General features: G+C 56.5%; 2 protein-coding genes across 2 annotated transcripts; both read right to left on the bottom strand.

Moving 5' to 3' along the window:
• Nucleotides 1-2,507: 2,507 nt before the first annotated feature.
• Nucleotides 2,508-8,953, bottom strand: EEF1G (eukaryotic translation elongation factor 1 gamma). Its single transcript, XM_058822389.1, has 10 exons — nucleotides 8,917-8,953; nucleotides 7,597-7,755; nucleotides 7,096-7,159; nucleotides 6,336-6,478; nucleotides 5,626-5,769; nucleotides 5,336-5,465; nucleotides 4,975-5,185; nucleotides 4,393-4,565; nucleotides 3,824-3,948; nucleotides 2,508-3,104 (listed from the first exon to the last, which is right to left on the bottom strand). Exons 1-10 carry the CDS (start codon nucleotides 8,929-8,931, stop codon nucleotides 2,946-2,948), a joined length of 1,323 nt encoding a protein of 440 aa, XP_058678372.1. The 5' UTR covers nucleotides 8,932-8,953; the 3' UTR covers nucleotides 2,508-2,945.
• A 211-nt stretch (nucleotides 8,954-9,164) lies between these two features.
• On the bottom strand, nucleotides 9,165-12,375 carry POLR2G (RNA polymerase II subunit G). Its single transcript, XM_058822442.1, has 8 exons — nucleotides 12,319-12,375; nucleotides 12,050-12,159; nucleotides 11,073-11,232; nucleotides 10,711-10,761; nucleotides 10,293-10,358; nucleotides 9,872-9,943; nucleotides 9,510-9,543; nucleotides 9,165-9,335 (listed from the first exon to the last, which is right to left on the bottom strand). The coding sequence occupies exons 1-8, from the start codon at nucleotides 12,328-12,330 to the stop codon at nucleotides 9,322-9,324; spliced, it is 519 nt and encodes a 172-aa protein (XP_058678425.1). The 5' UTR covers nucleotides 12,331-12,375; the 3' UTR covers nucleotides 9,165-9,321.
• Between the last annotated feature and the right edge of the window lie 426 nt (nucleotides 12,376-12,801).

Below are 12,801 nucleotides of genomic sequence, written 5' to 3' on the forward strand. Positions count from 1 at the left end.
ATCGGGGCCGATCCTGAGGCTGTTCCCGAGTGGAACCGGGGCCGATCCCGGGTGATTTTGGGGCCGATCCGGGGCAGTTTTGGGACCATTCCCGGACAGTTCTGGAGCCGATCCCGGGACCGATCTGGGTCCGATCCAGAGCCGATCCCGGGTCCGTTTTGGGGCCACTCCCGGATCCGTTCCCGGGGCAGTTTTGGAGCCGTTCTGGGGCCGTTCCCGGGCAGTCCTGGAGCCGTTCCCGGGCCGGTCCTGGGCTGTTTTGGTGCCGTTCCCGGGTAGTTCTGGAGCCACTCCCGGATCCGTTCCCGGGGCAGTTTTGGAGCCGTTCCGGGGCCCGTTTTGGAGCCGATCCGGGGCCGTTCCGGGCGGTCCCGGAGCCTCCGGTGCCAAATCCCGGCGCATTCCCGAGCGCTGCCTCATCACCCCCGCCCCCCCGGGCCCCGCCCCGGGCCCCGCCACGCCCGGGGGGACACCAGGGGGACACGGGGGGGACACGAAGGGACACCGGGAACACGGGGGGGGGACTCGGGGGGGACCCGGGAGGGACACCGGGAACACGGGGGGGCACATGGGGCGGACGCGGGAGTGGGACACAAAGGTGACACGGGGGGGGACATTGGGGGACACCCCAGACACCCCTCCCCTCCCGAAACCGCGGCTCGCGGTGGGGGAGGGGCGGATGCGCTGTCACCTCCAGATGTGGCGACACCGCTGGAAAGGACACGGGGGGGGGGGGGACACGAGGGGACCCCCCCGGGGCGGGGGGGAGGGGTTGTTTGGGATTTTGGGATGTTTGGGATTTCGGCTGTTCGGGATTTTGGATGTTTGGGATTTCGGCTGTTTGGGATTTTGGCTGTTTGGGATTTCGGCTGTTCGGGATTTTGGATGTTTGGGATTCCGCCCTGGCCCGGCGCCACCGGGGCCGCGCTTGGGGACACGTGGGCGACAAAGGGGGGGCGGCAGGGGGGTCTGGGGGGGGCAGCGCGGGGGAACCGCGGAATTCACCAAAATTCACAAAAAAAATTGCTCAATTCCGGAATTCCTGGAATCCCAAAAATTCCCGGATTCCCAAAAATTCCCAGATTCCCGGGAGCCGCGGGACGGGGACAGGAGGGGACAGGAGGGACAGCGGTGGTGGCACCTGGGTGGGGACAGCTCACGGTGACACCGCCCTGGGGCACTCGGGTGGCACTTTAGCGGTGCCAGCTCACCTGGGACACCTGGGGGCACTTTGGGACACTTGGTGGCACTCGGGCGGCACTCGTGGGGTGCCAGCTCACCCTGGGGCACCTGGGTGGCACTTTGGTGACGCTCAAGCAGTGCCACCTAACCCTGGGACCTCTGGTGGCACTTTGGGACACCTGGTGGCACCTTGGTGGCACCTGAGCAGCGCCACCTCACCGTGGGACATTTGGTGGCACCTTGGCGGCGCTGGGCGCGGCCTGGCGGTGACACTGGGCGTGGCTTGGCAGCGGCACCGGGGCGCGGCCCGGCCGGGTGTGGCCCCTGGTGACACCTTGGTGGCGCTGGGCGTGGCTTGGCAGCGGCACCGGGGCGCGGCCCGGCCGGGTGTGGCCCCTGGTGACGCTGCGGTGACGCTGCGGTGACACCGGGGCGGGGCCCGGCCCCGGGGATGCCCGGGCGGTGCCCCTGGGACAGGTGCGACCCCTCCCCCCCCCCAGGTGTGACCCCTCCTGTCCCCTCCCCCCCCCGCGGGATTCGGGGCCCCGGGGGGGGGAGGGGACAAGGGGGGGGGGGGCGCTGTCACCGCCCGGGGGTGACTCAGGAGGGAACTGGGAGGGACTGGGACCAAACTGGGATCAAACTGGGAACAAACTGGGAGGGACTGGGGCTAAACTGGGGGGAGCCGGGAGTAAAGTGGGGCTGAACTGGGACTCAACTGGGACTGAACTGGGATCAAACTGGGACTGAACTGGATCCAGATGTGGCCGCTGGGGGAGGGGCGGGGCCACATCTGGCACTGTCCGGGGTGGGGGAGGGGAAGCCCAGGAAGGAAATGGGGGAGGGGTTACTGGTTTGTACTGGTTTGGGGGCGGTTACTGGTTTTTTACTGGTTTATACTGGGAGCGCCTCCCCCCAGATGTGGGGGAGGGGATTCTGGGGGGCATTCACAGAAAATTCCGGAATTTCTGCCCCAATTTTGTCGGGATTTGGGATTTTTGGGGTTTTTTTTGTTGTTTTGGTTTTTTTGGGGCTGGGGTCACCCCAGGACCCCCCAAAATTCCCGTGACTGCTCCAGGTTCTCGTCCTGATCGAAGCTTTTGAGGGATTTGAAGGAAAAATCGGGAATTTTGGCTACCCTGGGATATCCTGGAACCTTTTGGAACTCCCTGGAATGTCCCAAAATCCCCCAAATCCTCCCCCAAAAAAACCCCAAAATTCTCCCCAAAAAATCCCTCAAAAAATTCCAAGCCCTCCCAAAATCTCCTAAATCCTCCCCAAACCCCCAAATTGCCCAAAAAACCCCAAACCACTCCAAACTCTCATCCTGTCCCAAACTTTTTATTGGATGGAGAAACAAAACTCCCAGAGGGCCCCGAAATCCTGGGATTTCAGCCCAGAATTCTGGGATTTCATTTGAATATCTTGCCCTGGTTGAAAGGCTCTGAAACCCAAGGATTTTTGCCCAAAATCCCAGGATTTTGACCCAATTTATTTAAAGACCTTGCCCTGCTTGAAAGGGCCTGAAACCCGGGATTTTTGTCCAAAATCCCAGGATTTCAACCCAAATTTTATTTAAATATTTTGACCTGCTTGAAGGGCTCTGAAACTCTTCAATTTCTCACCAAAAAAAATCGAATTTTTGACTGCAAACACTGGGATTTTTGCCCAAAATCACGGGATTTTATTTGCAGATTTTGCCCTGGTTGAAGGGCTCTGGAACCCCGGATTTTTTGCCCAAAACCCGAGGAATTTGCCCCATTTCATTTGAAGATCTTGCCCTGGTTGAAGGGCTTGCCCACGTGCCTGAACTCGCCCTCCCACATGAAATACTCGGTCACCAGCGTCCGGCACTCGGCGCTGTCGGGGTCCAGCTTGCGCCAGGTGTACGACTCGTAATCCACCTGCCAGTCCGGGCACAGCTGCGAAAAATGGGGCAAAAAACACAGAAAATGGGAGTTAGTGACAAAAATCCTGAATTTCCTGCAAAAAAATCTGATATTCCTAGCGAAAACCCCGTGAAAATCGGATATTCCTGTCAAAAACCGCACGGAAATTGGGATTTTGGGGTGTAGGACTCATAATCCACCTGCCAGTCTGGGCACAGCTGGGGAAAAACAGGGAAAATGGGGATTATTGACAAAAATCACAATTTTCTGCAAGAAAATCCGATATTCCCAGTGAAAACCCTGTGAAAATTGGATATTCCTGTCAAAAACTGCACGGAAATTTGGATTTTTGGGGTGTACGACTCGTAATCCCCCTGTCAGTCCTGGCACAGCTGGGAAAAATTGGGGAAAAGCCAGAGAAATTAGGTATTAGTTAAAAAAATAAGTTTTCTGCAAAAATAATTGGATATTTCCATCAAAAACCCTATGGAAATCGGCATTTTTGGGATATTTCAGCGGAGATTTTTGGGGTTTGCTCCCTGTAAACCTCATCAGACTGATTTTTTGGGGGGAATTTTGTGGATTTTTGCAATTTCCTCACCATGAAAGCACCTCCTGCCCCCTCATCACCCAGACCTTGCGTTTTGGGATATTTCAGTGGGGATTTTTGGGATTTTCTCCCCGTAAACACCATCCCATGGATTTGCTGGGATTTTTTGAGGTAAATTTTGTATTTTTTGGTATTTCCTCACCGTGAAGGCCAGCTCCTGCCCCCTCATGACCCAGACCCCCGAGATGCTGCTGTCGTGGTCCTTCCCAAAGAGCACCACGGAGGCGAAGGCATTCTTCCTCAGCTTGTCCAGACGCTGGAACATCCCTGCGAAAACGGGGGAAAAACGGGAGAAAATGGGAAAAATGGGACAAAAATCACAGAAAAAACATGAAAAAACGGGGAAAAAATGAGAAAAAAATGGGATAAAATGGGAAAAAACGGGAAAAGACAGGGAAAACCAGGAAAAATCGGAAAAAAACAAAAAAAAAAGAGGGGGAAGGGAAAAAATGGGGAAAAATGGGAAATAAATGGGAAAAATGGGAAAAAGGGGAAAAAATGAAGGAAAAAAGGGAAAAAACAGGAAATAATGGAAATGGAAAAGAATGGGGAAAACCTGTAATGAGGCTGCAGCTCATGAAGGTGTGGCTCAGTTCCTTGGGGTGGGACAGGACAAGGACAAGGACAGGGATAGGGATGAACATAAGGAAAAAGAGAATGATGAAGACGCTGAGGATGAGGACGGTGAAGATGAGGGTGAGGAAGGCGCACCTGTGATGAGGTTGCAGCTCATGAAGGTCTGGCTCAGCTCCTCGGGGTACCGGTACTGGCAGTACCACAGGGACCAACCCTCGCGGTCAAAGTGCTCCCAGAAATGGGGCAGGGCCACGCTCAGCGTGTCCTCGTTGGAGTACTTGCGCTTGAACTCGTCCAGGACAAACGGACTGCGGACAGACAGAGTGACGCCTGAGTGACCCACAGTGGCCACTGACCCCTCACAGTGACCCTGACCCCACGGTGTGACCCTAAACCCCGTGGTGGTGTCCCCCTGTCCCCACGCTCAGCGTGTCCTCGTTGGAGTGCTTGCGCTTGAACTCGTGCAGGACAAACGGACTGCGGATGGACAGATGGACACACAGAGTGACCCCTGAGTGACCCTGAGCCCTCAGTGATGACCCCTGACTCCTCAGTGTCCCCAGGTGTGCCCCTAACCCCCCCAGGTGTGTCCCCACCTCTCGAGCAAGTGTGCAAAGCCCTTGGCCTTGGGCTCGGCTGCCAGGACCTGCCAGGCGTGTCCCTAACCCCTCCAGGTGTGTCCCAGGTATCTCAGGTGTGTCCCAGGTGTGTCCCCACCTCTTGGGCAGGTGTGCAAAGGGGTCCTTGGCCTTGGGCTCAGCTGCCAGGACCTGCTCGCACTCGTCCAGCTCCTCCTCGGGCTGCGGCCGCTTCTCCTCCTTCCGGGGGGGCTTCTCCTTCTTGGGGGGCTCCTTCTCCCCCTTCTCCCCCTTCTTGGGGGGCTCCTTGTCCTTGTCCTTGCGGGCCTGGCTCTCCGCAAACTTCTTGGCTTTGTTAACAAAAAAAATCTGATTAATTTGGAGCTTTTTTAGGGAAAAAATGCACAAAAATTCGCTGCATCTCCCCCAGGTTTGCCCAGGTGCCCACAGGTGTGTCCCACTTCCCAGATGTGCCCATGTATCCCCCCAGGTGTGCCCACCGTCGAACTGGGCCATCCTCTGGCACAGCTGCACCTCGCCCAGCACGGCCTTGAACTGGGGCTGGTTCAGGCAGGTGAGGAACCAGCGCGTGACGTTCCCAAAGGGGCCCCGGAACGCCGGGTCCAGCACCTGGGGAGGGATAAACACCCTAAATACACCTGGGATCTCGTAAATACACCTGGGATCCCCAAAACCACCCCCAGAACACCCCTAAACCCCTCTGGGATTCTGAAAAAACCTCCCTGACACCCCCAGAATGACCCAAAATGGCCCCAAATCCCCGTGGTACCTGTTTGTAGAGCCAGAGCAGGGCGCAGACCAGGCTGATGTCAGCCAGGCTCACCCTCTCCCCCACCAGGAACGTTCTGGTTCTCAGGTGCCCGTCCAGGACCCCCAGAACCTTCCGGACCTCCTCCTTCGCCACCTCCGTGGCCTGCGGGACCAAACATCGGTGAATGGAACCCAAAATTGGGATGGGGGACCCCAAAATTGAGGAATGCACCCCAAAATTGGTGAACGCATCCCAAAATTGGGGAATGGACTCTGAAATTGGGGGATGCACCCCAAAATTGGGATGGGGGACCCCAGAATTGGGGAACAAGGCCCGAAATATGGGAATGGGTCCCAAAATTGGGAAACAGACCTTGAAATGAGGGAATGGACCCACAAAAGGGGAATGCATCCCAAAATTGGGATGGGTCACTCTGAAATTGGGGAATGCACCCCAAAATTGGGATGAGGAACCCGAAATATGGGAATGGACCCCAAAACTGGGGATAGGAACCCCAAAACCACCCCTGACCCTCCCAAATCCCCTCAGATCTCCCTCAAGACCCCCCCTAAAAACCACAAATCTCCCCAGACCTGTTTGTCATAGTGCAGGATGCCCAGAGTGGGGAACACCCAAATAATAATATAAAATAAATTAAAAAAAAAAAACTGAAAAAATCTTAAAAAAACCCCCAAAAAATCCCAAAATGTCCCCAAATCCCCCGGTACCTGTTTGTTGTAGTGCAGGATGCCCAGCGTGGGGAACACCCAGGTGCTGGCCGGGGGGACGATGTCGCTGTCGGCGAAGTTCACCCACTGCAGGACAGCAGCTGCGGCCTCAGGGGTGCTGCCCCGCAGCTCCTCCGTGCTCACTGGGTGGGAAAGGGTTAATTCATTAACCAACAGGGTAATTAGTTACCCAGCATGGATATTAATTAGCCACGAGGGTCGTTAATTAGCCAAGGGCTCCGTTATTAGGTGAGACATACATTAAAGGGTAAAGGAACAAGGAACGATCAGAGTTGTGAACTCTTGTCTTGAATTCACTGAGAAGTAAAAAGGGTTAATTAATTGGCCAAGGAGGATTGTTAATTAGTCAAAGGGATCACTAATTAGACAAAGGGGTCATTAATTAGCCAGGAGGGTCGTTAATTAGATGCAAAACTGGTTAAAAGGCAAGAACACATTAAGAGGGGGATTGAAGCAATGAGGTTGGAGCTGACTGGGGGCAGAAGAGTTAATTAATTAACCAGCAGGATAATTAATTAGCCAAGAAGAGCATTAATCAGAGGAAGGACTCGTTAAAGGATAAGAGAAGTCATTAATGAGCAAAAGGGATCATTAATGAGCTATCCCTGATTGATTCTGAGCCCCACAGGAAAGGGTTAATCAATTAATGAATTAATTAACCAAGAGAAAGGAGACCAATTAAGAGCAGAACTGCACTAAATAAGGCCCAATTAGGCCAATTAATTAATTAATGACCCACCATAGTAGGCGATGGCGTTGCTCTCGAAGACGCAGAATCCGTCGTCGCCTTCGAAGGCCGGGACCTGCGGGGGAGATTTGGGGTGAAACTCCCAAAAACAAACCCCCAAAAAACCCCAAAACTTTAAATTGTCCCATCAAAAATTACCCCAAACCTTTAAATTCACACCTAAAAAATCCCAAATCCCCCCAAAAACCCCAAATCCCCCAGAAACCTCAAGTTCCCTCCCCAAACCCCAAAATCCCCAAACCCCAAATTCTGTTAATGCCAAACTTCCCAAATTCTGATTTTTGGGGTTTTTAGGGTGTTTTTTGTGGTCAGACCTCAGCTTCCCCAATGGGAACTTCTTGCGGAACTGGGGGGTCTGAACCCCCCCCAAAACCCAAACCAAATTTTTAGGTTATTTTACCTTTCTCAGGGAACTGGGAGGTCTGAATGTCCCAAACCTTAAACTCAAACCCCCCAAACCCCAACTTCTGCGTTATTTTATGACTATTTTACCTTTCCCAGAGGGAACTTCTTGAGGAACTGGGGGCTGCGGTTGGTGTGGCCGAAGCTGAAGTGCGGCGGGGTGGAGAGCACGCGGAGCCGGGCGCCCGAGTACTGAGCGGCAATCAGGGCCTTGAAGGCTCGCCAGTTCTCGGGGTACGTGTACAGGGTCTGGGGATGGCACTAGAGCGTCACCAGGGTGTCCCAAAAAAGTCCCCAAAAATTTGGGACATTGGGTGGCACAGGGGGTCTCGAATTTGGGACCTAAAGTTGGACCCGCGGTGATTGGGGTGTGAAATCGTGAGATTTTGGGGTACAGGATGTCCTGAGGGTCCCCAAAGTGTCCCCAAAAATGTGGGACATTGGGATGGCATAGGGGGTCCCGAATTCGAGAGCCGCAGTGATCGTGGTCTGAAATCGCGCCAGATTTTGGGGTACAGAACGCCCAGAGATCCCCCAAACTGTCCCTAAAGTATCCTCAAAATGTCACCAAAGTGTCCCCAGGGTTTGGGACATTGTGGCACTGGGGGTGCTGAAATGGGGACTTCAAGTTGGACCCCCAGTGATTGGGGGGTGAAATCCCCCCGGGTTTTGGGGTACAGGACAGCCAGAGGGTCCCCAAAGTTGCATCAAAATGTCCCTCAAAGTGTCGCTAAAGTGTCTGCAAAATGTCACCATAGTGTCCCCAAGATCTGGGACACAGGGGTGACAGAGGAGGTCCCGAATTGGGGACTTAAAGCTGTGATTGGGGTGTGAAACCCCCCGGATTTTGGAGTACAGGACGCCCAGAGGGTCCCCAGAATGTTCCCAAGATTTGGGGCTCTGGGGTGACACTGAGGAGGCACAGAGGAATGAGGGCTCTGAAACCCCCCGGATTTTGGGGTACAGAACACCCAGAGGGTCCCCAGAATGTCCCCAAGATTTGGGACAGTGGGGTGACACTGAGGGTCCCGATATGAGGGGGTACAAGAGAATGAGGGCCCGAGCCCCCCGGATTTTGGGGTCCCCGGGCAGGATTTGGGGGGAAATCGGGGCAGGGAGACCCCAAAATGTCCCCAAGGGTGTCTCCAAAAGTGACACCGCCCCCTCCCCTCATGAGGGGACACCCCCAACCCCCCCCCGCGCCCTCCGAGCCCGGCTCCCCTCAGGGCCGCCCCCCCCCCCCCCCGCTCCCTTCCCGCCGCCATCTGCGCCCCCCGGAGCATCCCCGCCGCTCCGGATCCGGCCGGGCCTCATCCCCGGTGTCCCGCGGCTCTCCCGGTGGCGGAAGAGAGGCGGCGGGGCGGCGGGGGAAGGAGGATGGCGGCGGATGGCGGCAGCGGCCGCACTCACCCCGGACACCGCCATCTTGGAGGGCGCGGAGAGAAGGCCGGGCCGCGGCCGCAAAGCGCGGAAGGGGGACAGGGCGACAGCGCGACAGCGGCGCGCGGCCACGCAAAGCGCGGTTGCCGTGGAAACGAGGGTGCGCTTAAAGGGGCGATGCCGCCTTAAAGCGGTGATGGCGCGGTGGGGCCCGCTCCGAGGTAAAGACCCCTCCCCAAATTCCAAACCCCGCCAAAAGAAGAGGATAAGGCGCAAAATTGATGAAAAAAGCCTTTTATTTGGAATGTGGAGGGGAAAGGCAGAGCCCCACCAGCTCTGGGGGTGGCCCTGCCACCAGAACCCCCCAAAATTGGGGACAGACCCCCAAAACTGGGGGGGCACAAATTGAGGAGGGGTCGCAGCTGCTGCTGGGGCTCAGCTGACGAGGCCTGGGGGGAGAAGGGGAAGGGGTGAGGGCGGAGAGATCCCAAATCCCCCTCCCCCAAATTCCCCTGGGGGTGCCCCCAGCCCCAAAAGCCCCCCGAGGACCCCCAAAAATCCCCCCTGGACTCCCAGAACCCCTCTGAGACCCCCAGAACCTCCAGAATCCCCCCAGAACTCACCCAGGTAATCATCCATCAAGGAGCCAATGGCAAACTGCAGGGGAGAGGAAAGAATTTCAGGAATCCTCCCCAAATTTTGTGATTTTCCCCCAGAATATCAGGATTTCTCTCTCAAATCCCAGAATTTTCCCCAATTTTGAGCTTTTTCCCCCTCCCAAATTTTGGAATTTACCCCCCCCCAAAATATGAGATTTATTTCCCGGATTTTCAGGATTTCCCCCCAGATTTTGGGATTTCTGCCCCCCCAAATTTTGTGATTTTTTTTCCCTTCATTTTGGGATTTTCCTCTCCAAATTTTGGGACTTTTCCCCCTCCCAATTTTTGGGTTTTTCCCCCCATTTTTGGGGTCCCCCCGCACTGACGATGTCGTTCTTGTCCACGCGGGTCCCCACGATCTTCAGCCGGATCTCATCGTCCTGCTGGATCACGATGTCCTGGGGGGGACAGACGGACATTGGGGACCCCCTGAGACCCCCCAAAACTCCTCAAACCCTTCAGGACCCCCTCCCCAAATCCCCCAGACCCCTTAGGATCTCCCCAAGCCCCCCAGGGCCCTGCTGGATCATGATGTCCTGGGGAGGTGGACAGACGGACAGACAGACATTGGGGACCCCCTGGGACCCCCCCAAAGCCCCCCAGACCCCCCCAAGTACCTCCAGACCCCCCCGAAACCCCCCCAGGACCCCCCCAAACCCCTCAGAACCCCCCCAGGATCCCGAAGAGCCCCCAGATGCCCCAGGACCCCCCCAAAACGCCCCAGGACCCCCCAAAGACCCCCCTCACCTCATCGACGGTTTTGTAGCAGGGGGGGTTGGAGTTGGGGTCGAATTCCATCTCGGAGGGGATGGACTGGGGGGAAAGGGGGCGTCAGGGCGTCCCAGGGGGTCCCCAAAGGGATCCTGGGGCACATTTGGGGTCCCCAAAGGGATTTTGGGGCAGTTTAGGGAGATTTGGGGTCCCCAAAGGGATTTGGGTGGAAATGAGGGGGGGGTGTTGAGGGGTCAGGGAGGGCCCCAGGAGGAGTTTTGGGGTCCCCTCCCCCCTCAGTGGCACTTTGGGGTGTCCCCTCCCCCTTTTGGGGTGTCCCCTCCCCCTTTGGATTGTCCCTGCCCCCTTTCCCTGTGTCCACGCCCCTTTAGGATTGTCCCCGCCCCCTTAGGGTTGTCTCCGCCCCCTTTCCGAGTGTCCCCGCCCCTCTCACGTGGCGGGAGATGAAGCAGGACATCGGCCCGATCTCGGTGAACAGCCCGACCTGGGGAAATGGGGCAAAAAGGGACAGAAACGGGAAAAAGGGACACAAAGGAACAGAAGGGGAAAACAGGGTTAACAAGGGGGTAAAAAGTGACAAAAAAGGCACAAAAAGGGACAGAAAATGGGTGGAAAAGGGATGGGAAGGGGGGTCAGGGCCCTGCAGAGCCCCAGAATTGTCACCTGGGTGACCCCAAAACACCCCCAGGACCCCCCCAAACCTCCCCGGAACCCCCCAAAATCCCCCCGAACCCTCCCGAGACACCTCGGGGTCACCCCCGAAGTGTCACCTTGTCCCCCTGTGTGACCCCTGACCTTGTTGACCTGGGTGACCACGGCGTCCACGACCTCCCCCTTGAAGGGCCGGAACACGATGGCCTTGTAGCGGACGGGGTACAGGACAAAGCCACGGCCGGGCTGGATCACACCAGCCCCAATATTGTCAATGGTGGTCACTGCTATAACGAATCCGTACCTGAAATGAGATTAACTGGAGTTTTATTGGGATTTATTGGGGTTTATTGGGGTTCCCTTGTAGCGGACGGGGTGCAGGATGAACCCCCGGCCGGGCTGGATCACACCGGCACCGATGTCATCGATGGTGGTGACAGCGATGACAAACCCATACCTGAAACAGGGGATTTATTGGGGTTTATATGGGATTTATGGGGTTATTGGGGTTCCCTTGTACTGGACAGGGTAAAGGACGAAACCACGGCCGGGCTGGATCACACCGGCTCCGATATTGTCAATTGTGGTGACAGCAATCACAAATCCATACCTGTAATGGGATTTACATTAAATTTATTGGGGTTTGTATGAGATTTATTGGGATTTATTGGGGTTTTATTGAGGTTTATTGGAGTTTATTTGTGTTTATTTGGATTAATTTGGGTTAATTGGGACTTATTTGGGTTTATTGGGGTTTACTGAGATTTATTGGGGTTTATGCGAAATTTATTGGGGTTTATTGGGATTTATTGAGTTTTTGTGGGTTTTTTGGGCCATTTGGGATTTTTGTGGGTGCTTGGGGTGACCCAGAGGCATCTCAGCAGAATTTAGGGGGATTTTGCGGGTTTTAGGGTGGATTTGGGGGGTCCCGGGGTTGTTTTGGGTTCTTTTGGTGCCGTTTTTAGCATTTTTGGGGTTCTCGGGATACCGGGAGGTCCCGGGGGGCATCCCAGGGATGCCCAAGGGAGGGATTTTGGGTTTTCCGCGGGTGGATTTGGGATTTTTGGGGCTGTTTTTTGGATTTTCGGTCCCTCACGGTCCGCCCCGGTTCCCGCGCTCACTTCCCGGTGCAGGTCCCCTCCACCTCGGTGAAGAGTTTCTGTTTGACGGTGTTGAGCAGGTTGGGCCCGAAGTACCGGGGGTGCAGGAGGATCTCGTGCTCCAGGGAGATCTGCGGGGGCACCGGGAGGCACCGGAAGTTACCGGGAACGCTCCGGGAGGGCTCCCAAGGGCGGGAACACCCCCGGGACCCCTCCCCGGTGTGACACGTGACCCCCGGTGTGACACGTGACCCTCCCGGTGCCGCACGTGACCCCCCGGTGCCGCTCACGTGGTAAAACATCCTCGGGCCGCCGCCGCTTCCGCAACGCTTCTGCTTCTGCCGGAAGTGACGGAATCCCGCCAGCGAGCGCGGCGCTGATTGGTCGCCGAGGAGCGAAGCCCCGCCCACCAAGATGAGAGCTGCGCCCAGGGAAGGGGCGGGGTTGCGGCCCGAGAGAGGGCGGTGATTGGTCGGTTATGGGCGATGGGCGGGGACAGGTGGGTGATTGACAGGGCGGGGATCGGGAGTGCCCCGGGAGCGCCAAAGACCCCCAGGGACCCCCGGGAGCCCCCAAAACATTCCGGGGACCCCCAAAACACCCCCAGGATCCCCAAACCTTTCCCCAAATCCCCTCTGGACACCCCCAGACCCTCCTGAGACCCCCAAACCTTTCCCCAAACCCCCTCCCAACCCATCTGGTCACCCTCAAGGAGCTTCTGGATACCCAGACCCTCCTGAGACACCCAATACAGCCCCGGGACTCTCCTGAGA

This window comes from Ammospiza caudacuta, chromosome 32 (genome assembly GCF_027887145.1).
Source record: "Ammospiza caudacuta isolate bAmmCau1 chromosome 32, bAmmCau1.pri, whole genome shotgun sequence".
NCBI classification, from domain to species: domain Eukaryota; kingdom Metazoa; phylum Chordata; class Aves; order Passeriformes; family Passerellidae; genus Ammospiza; species Ammospiza caudacuta.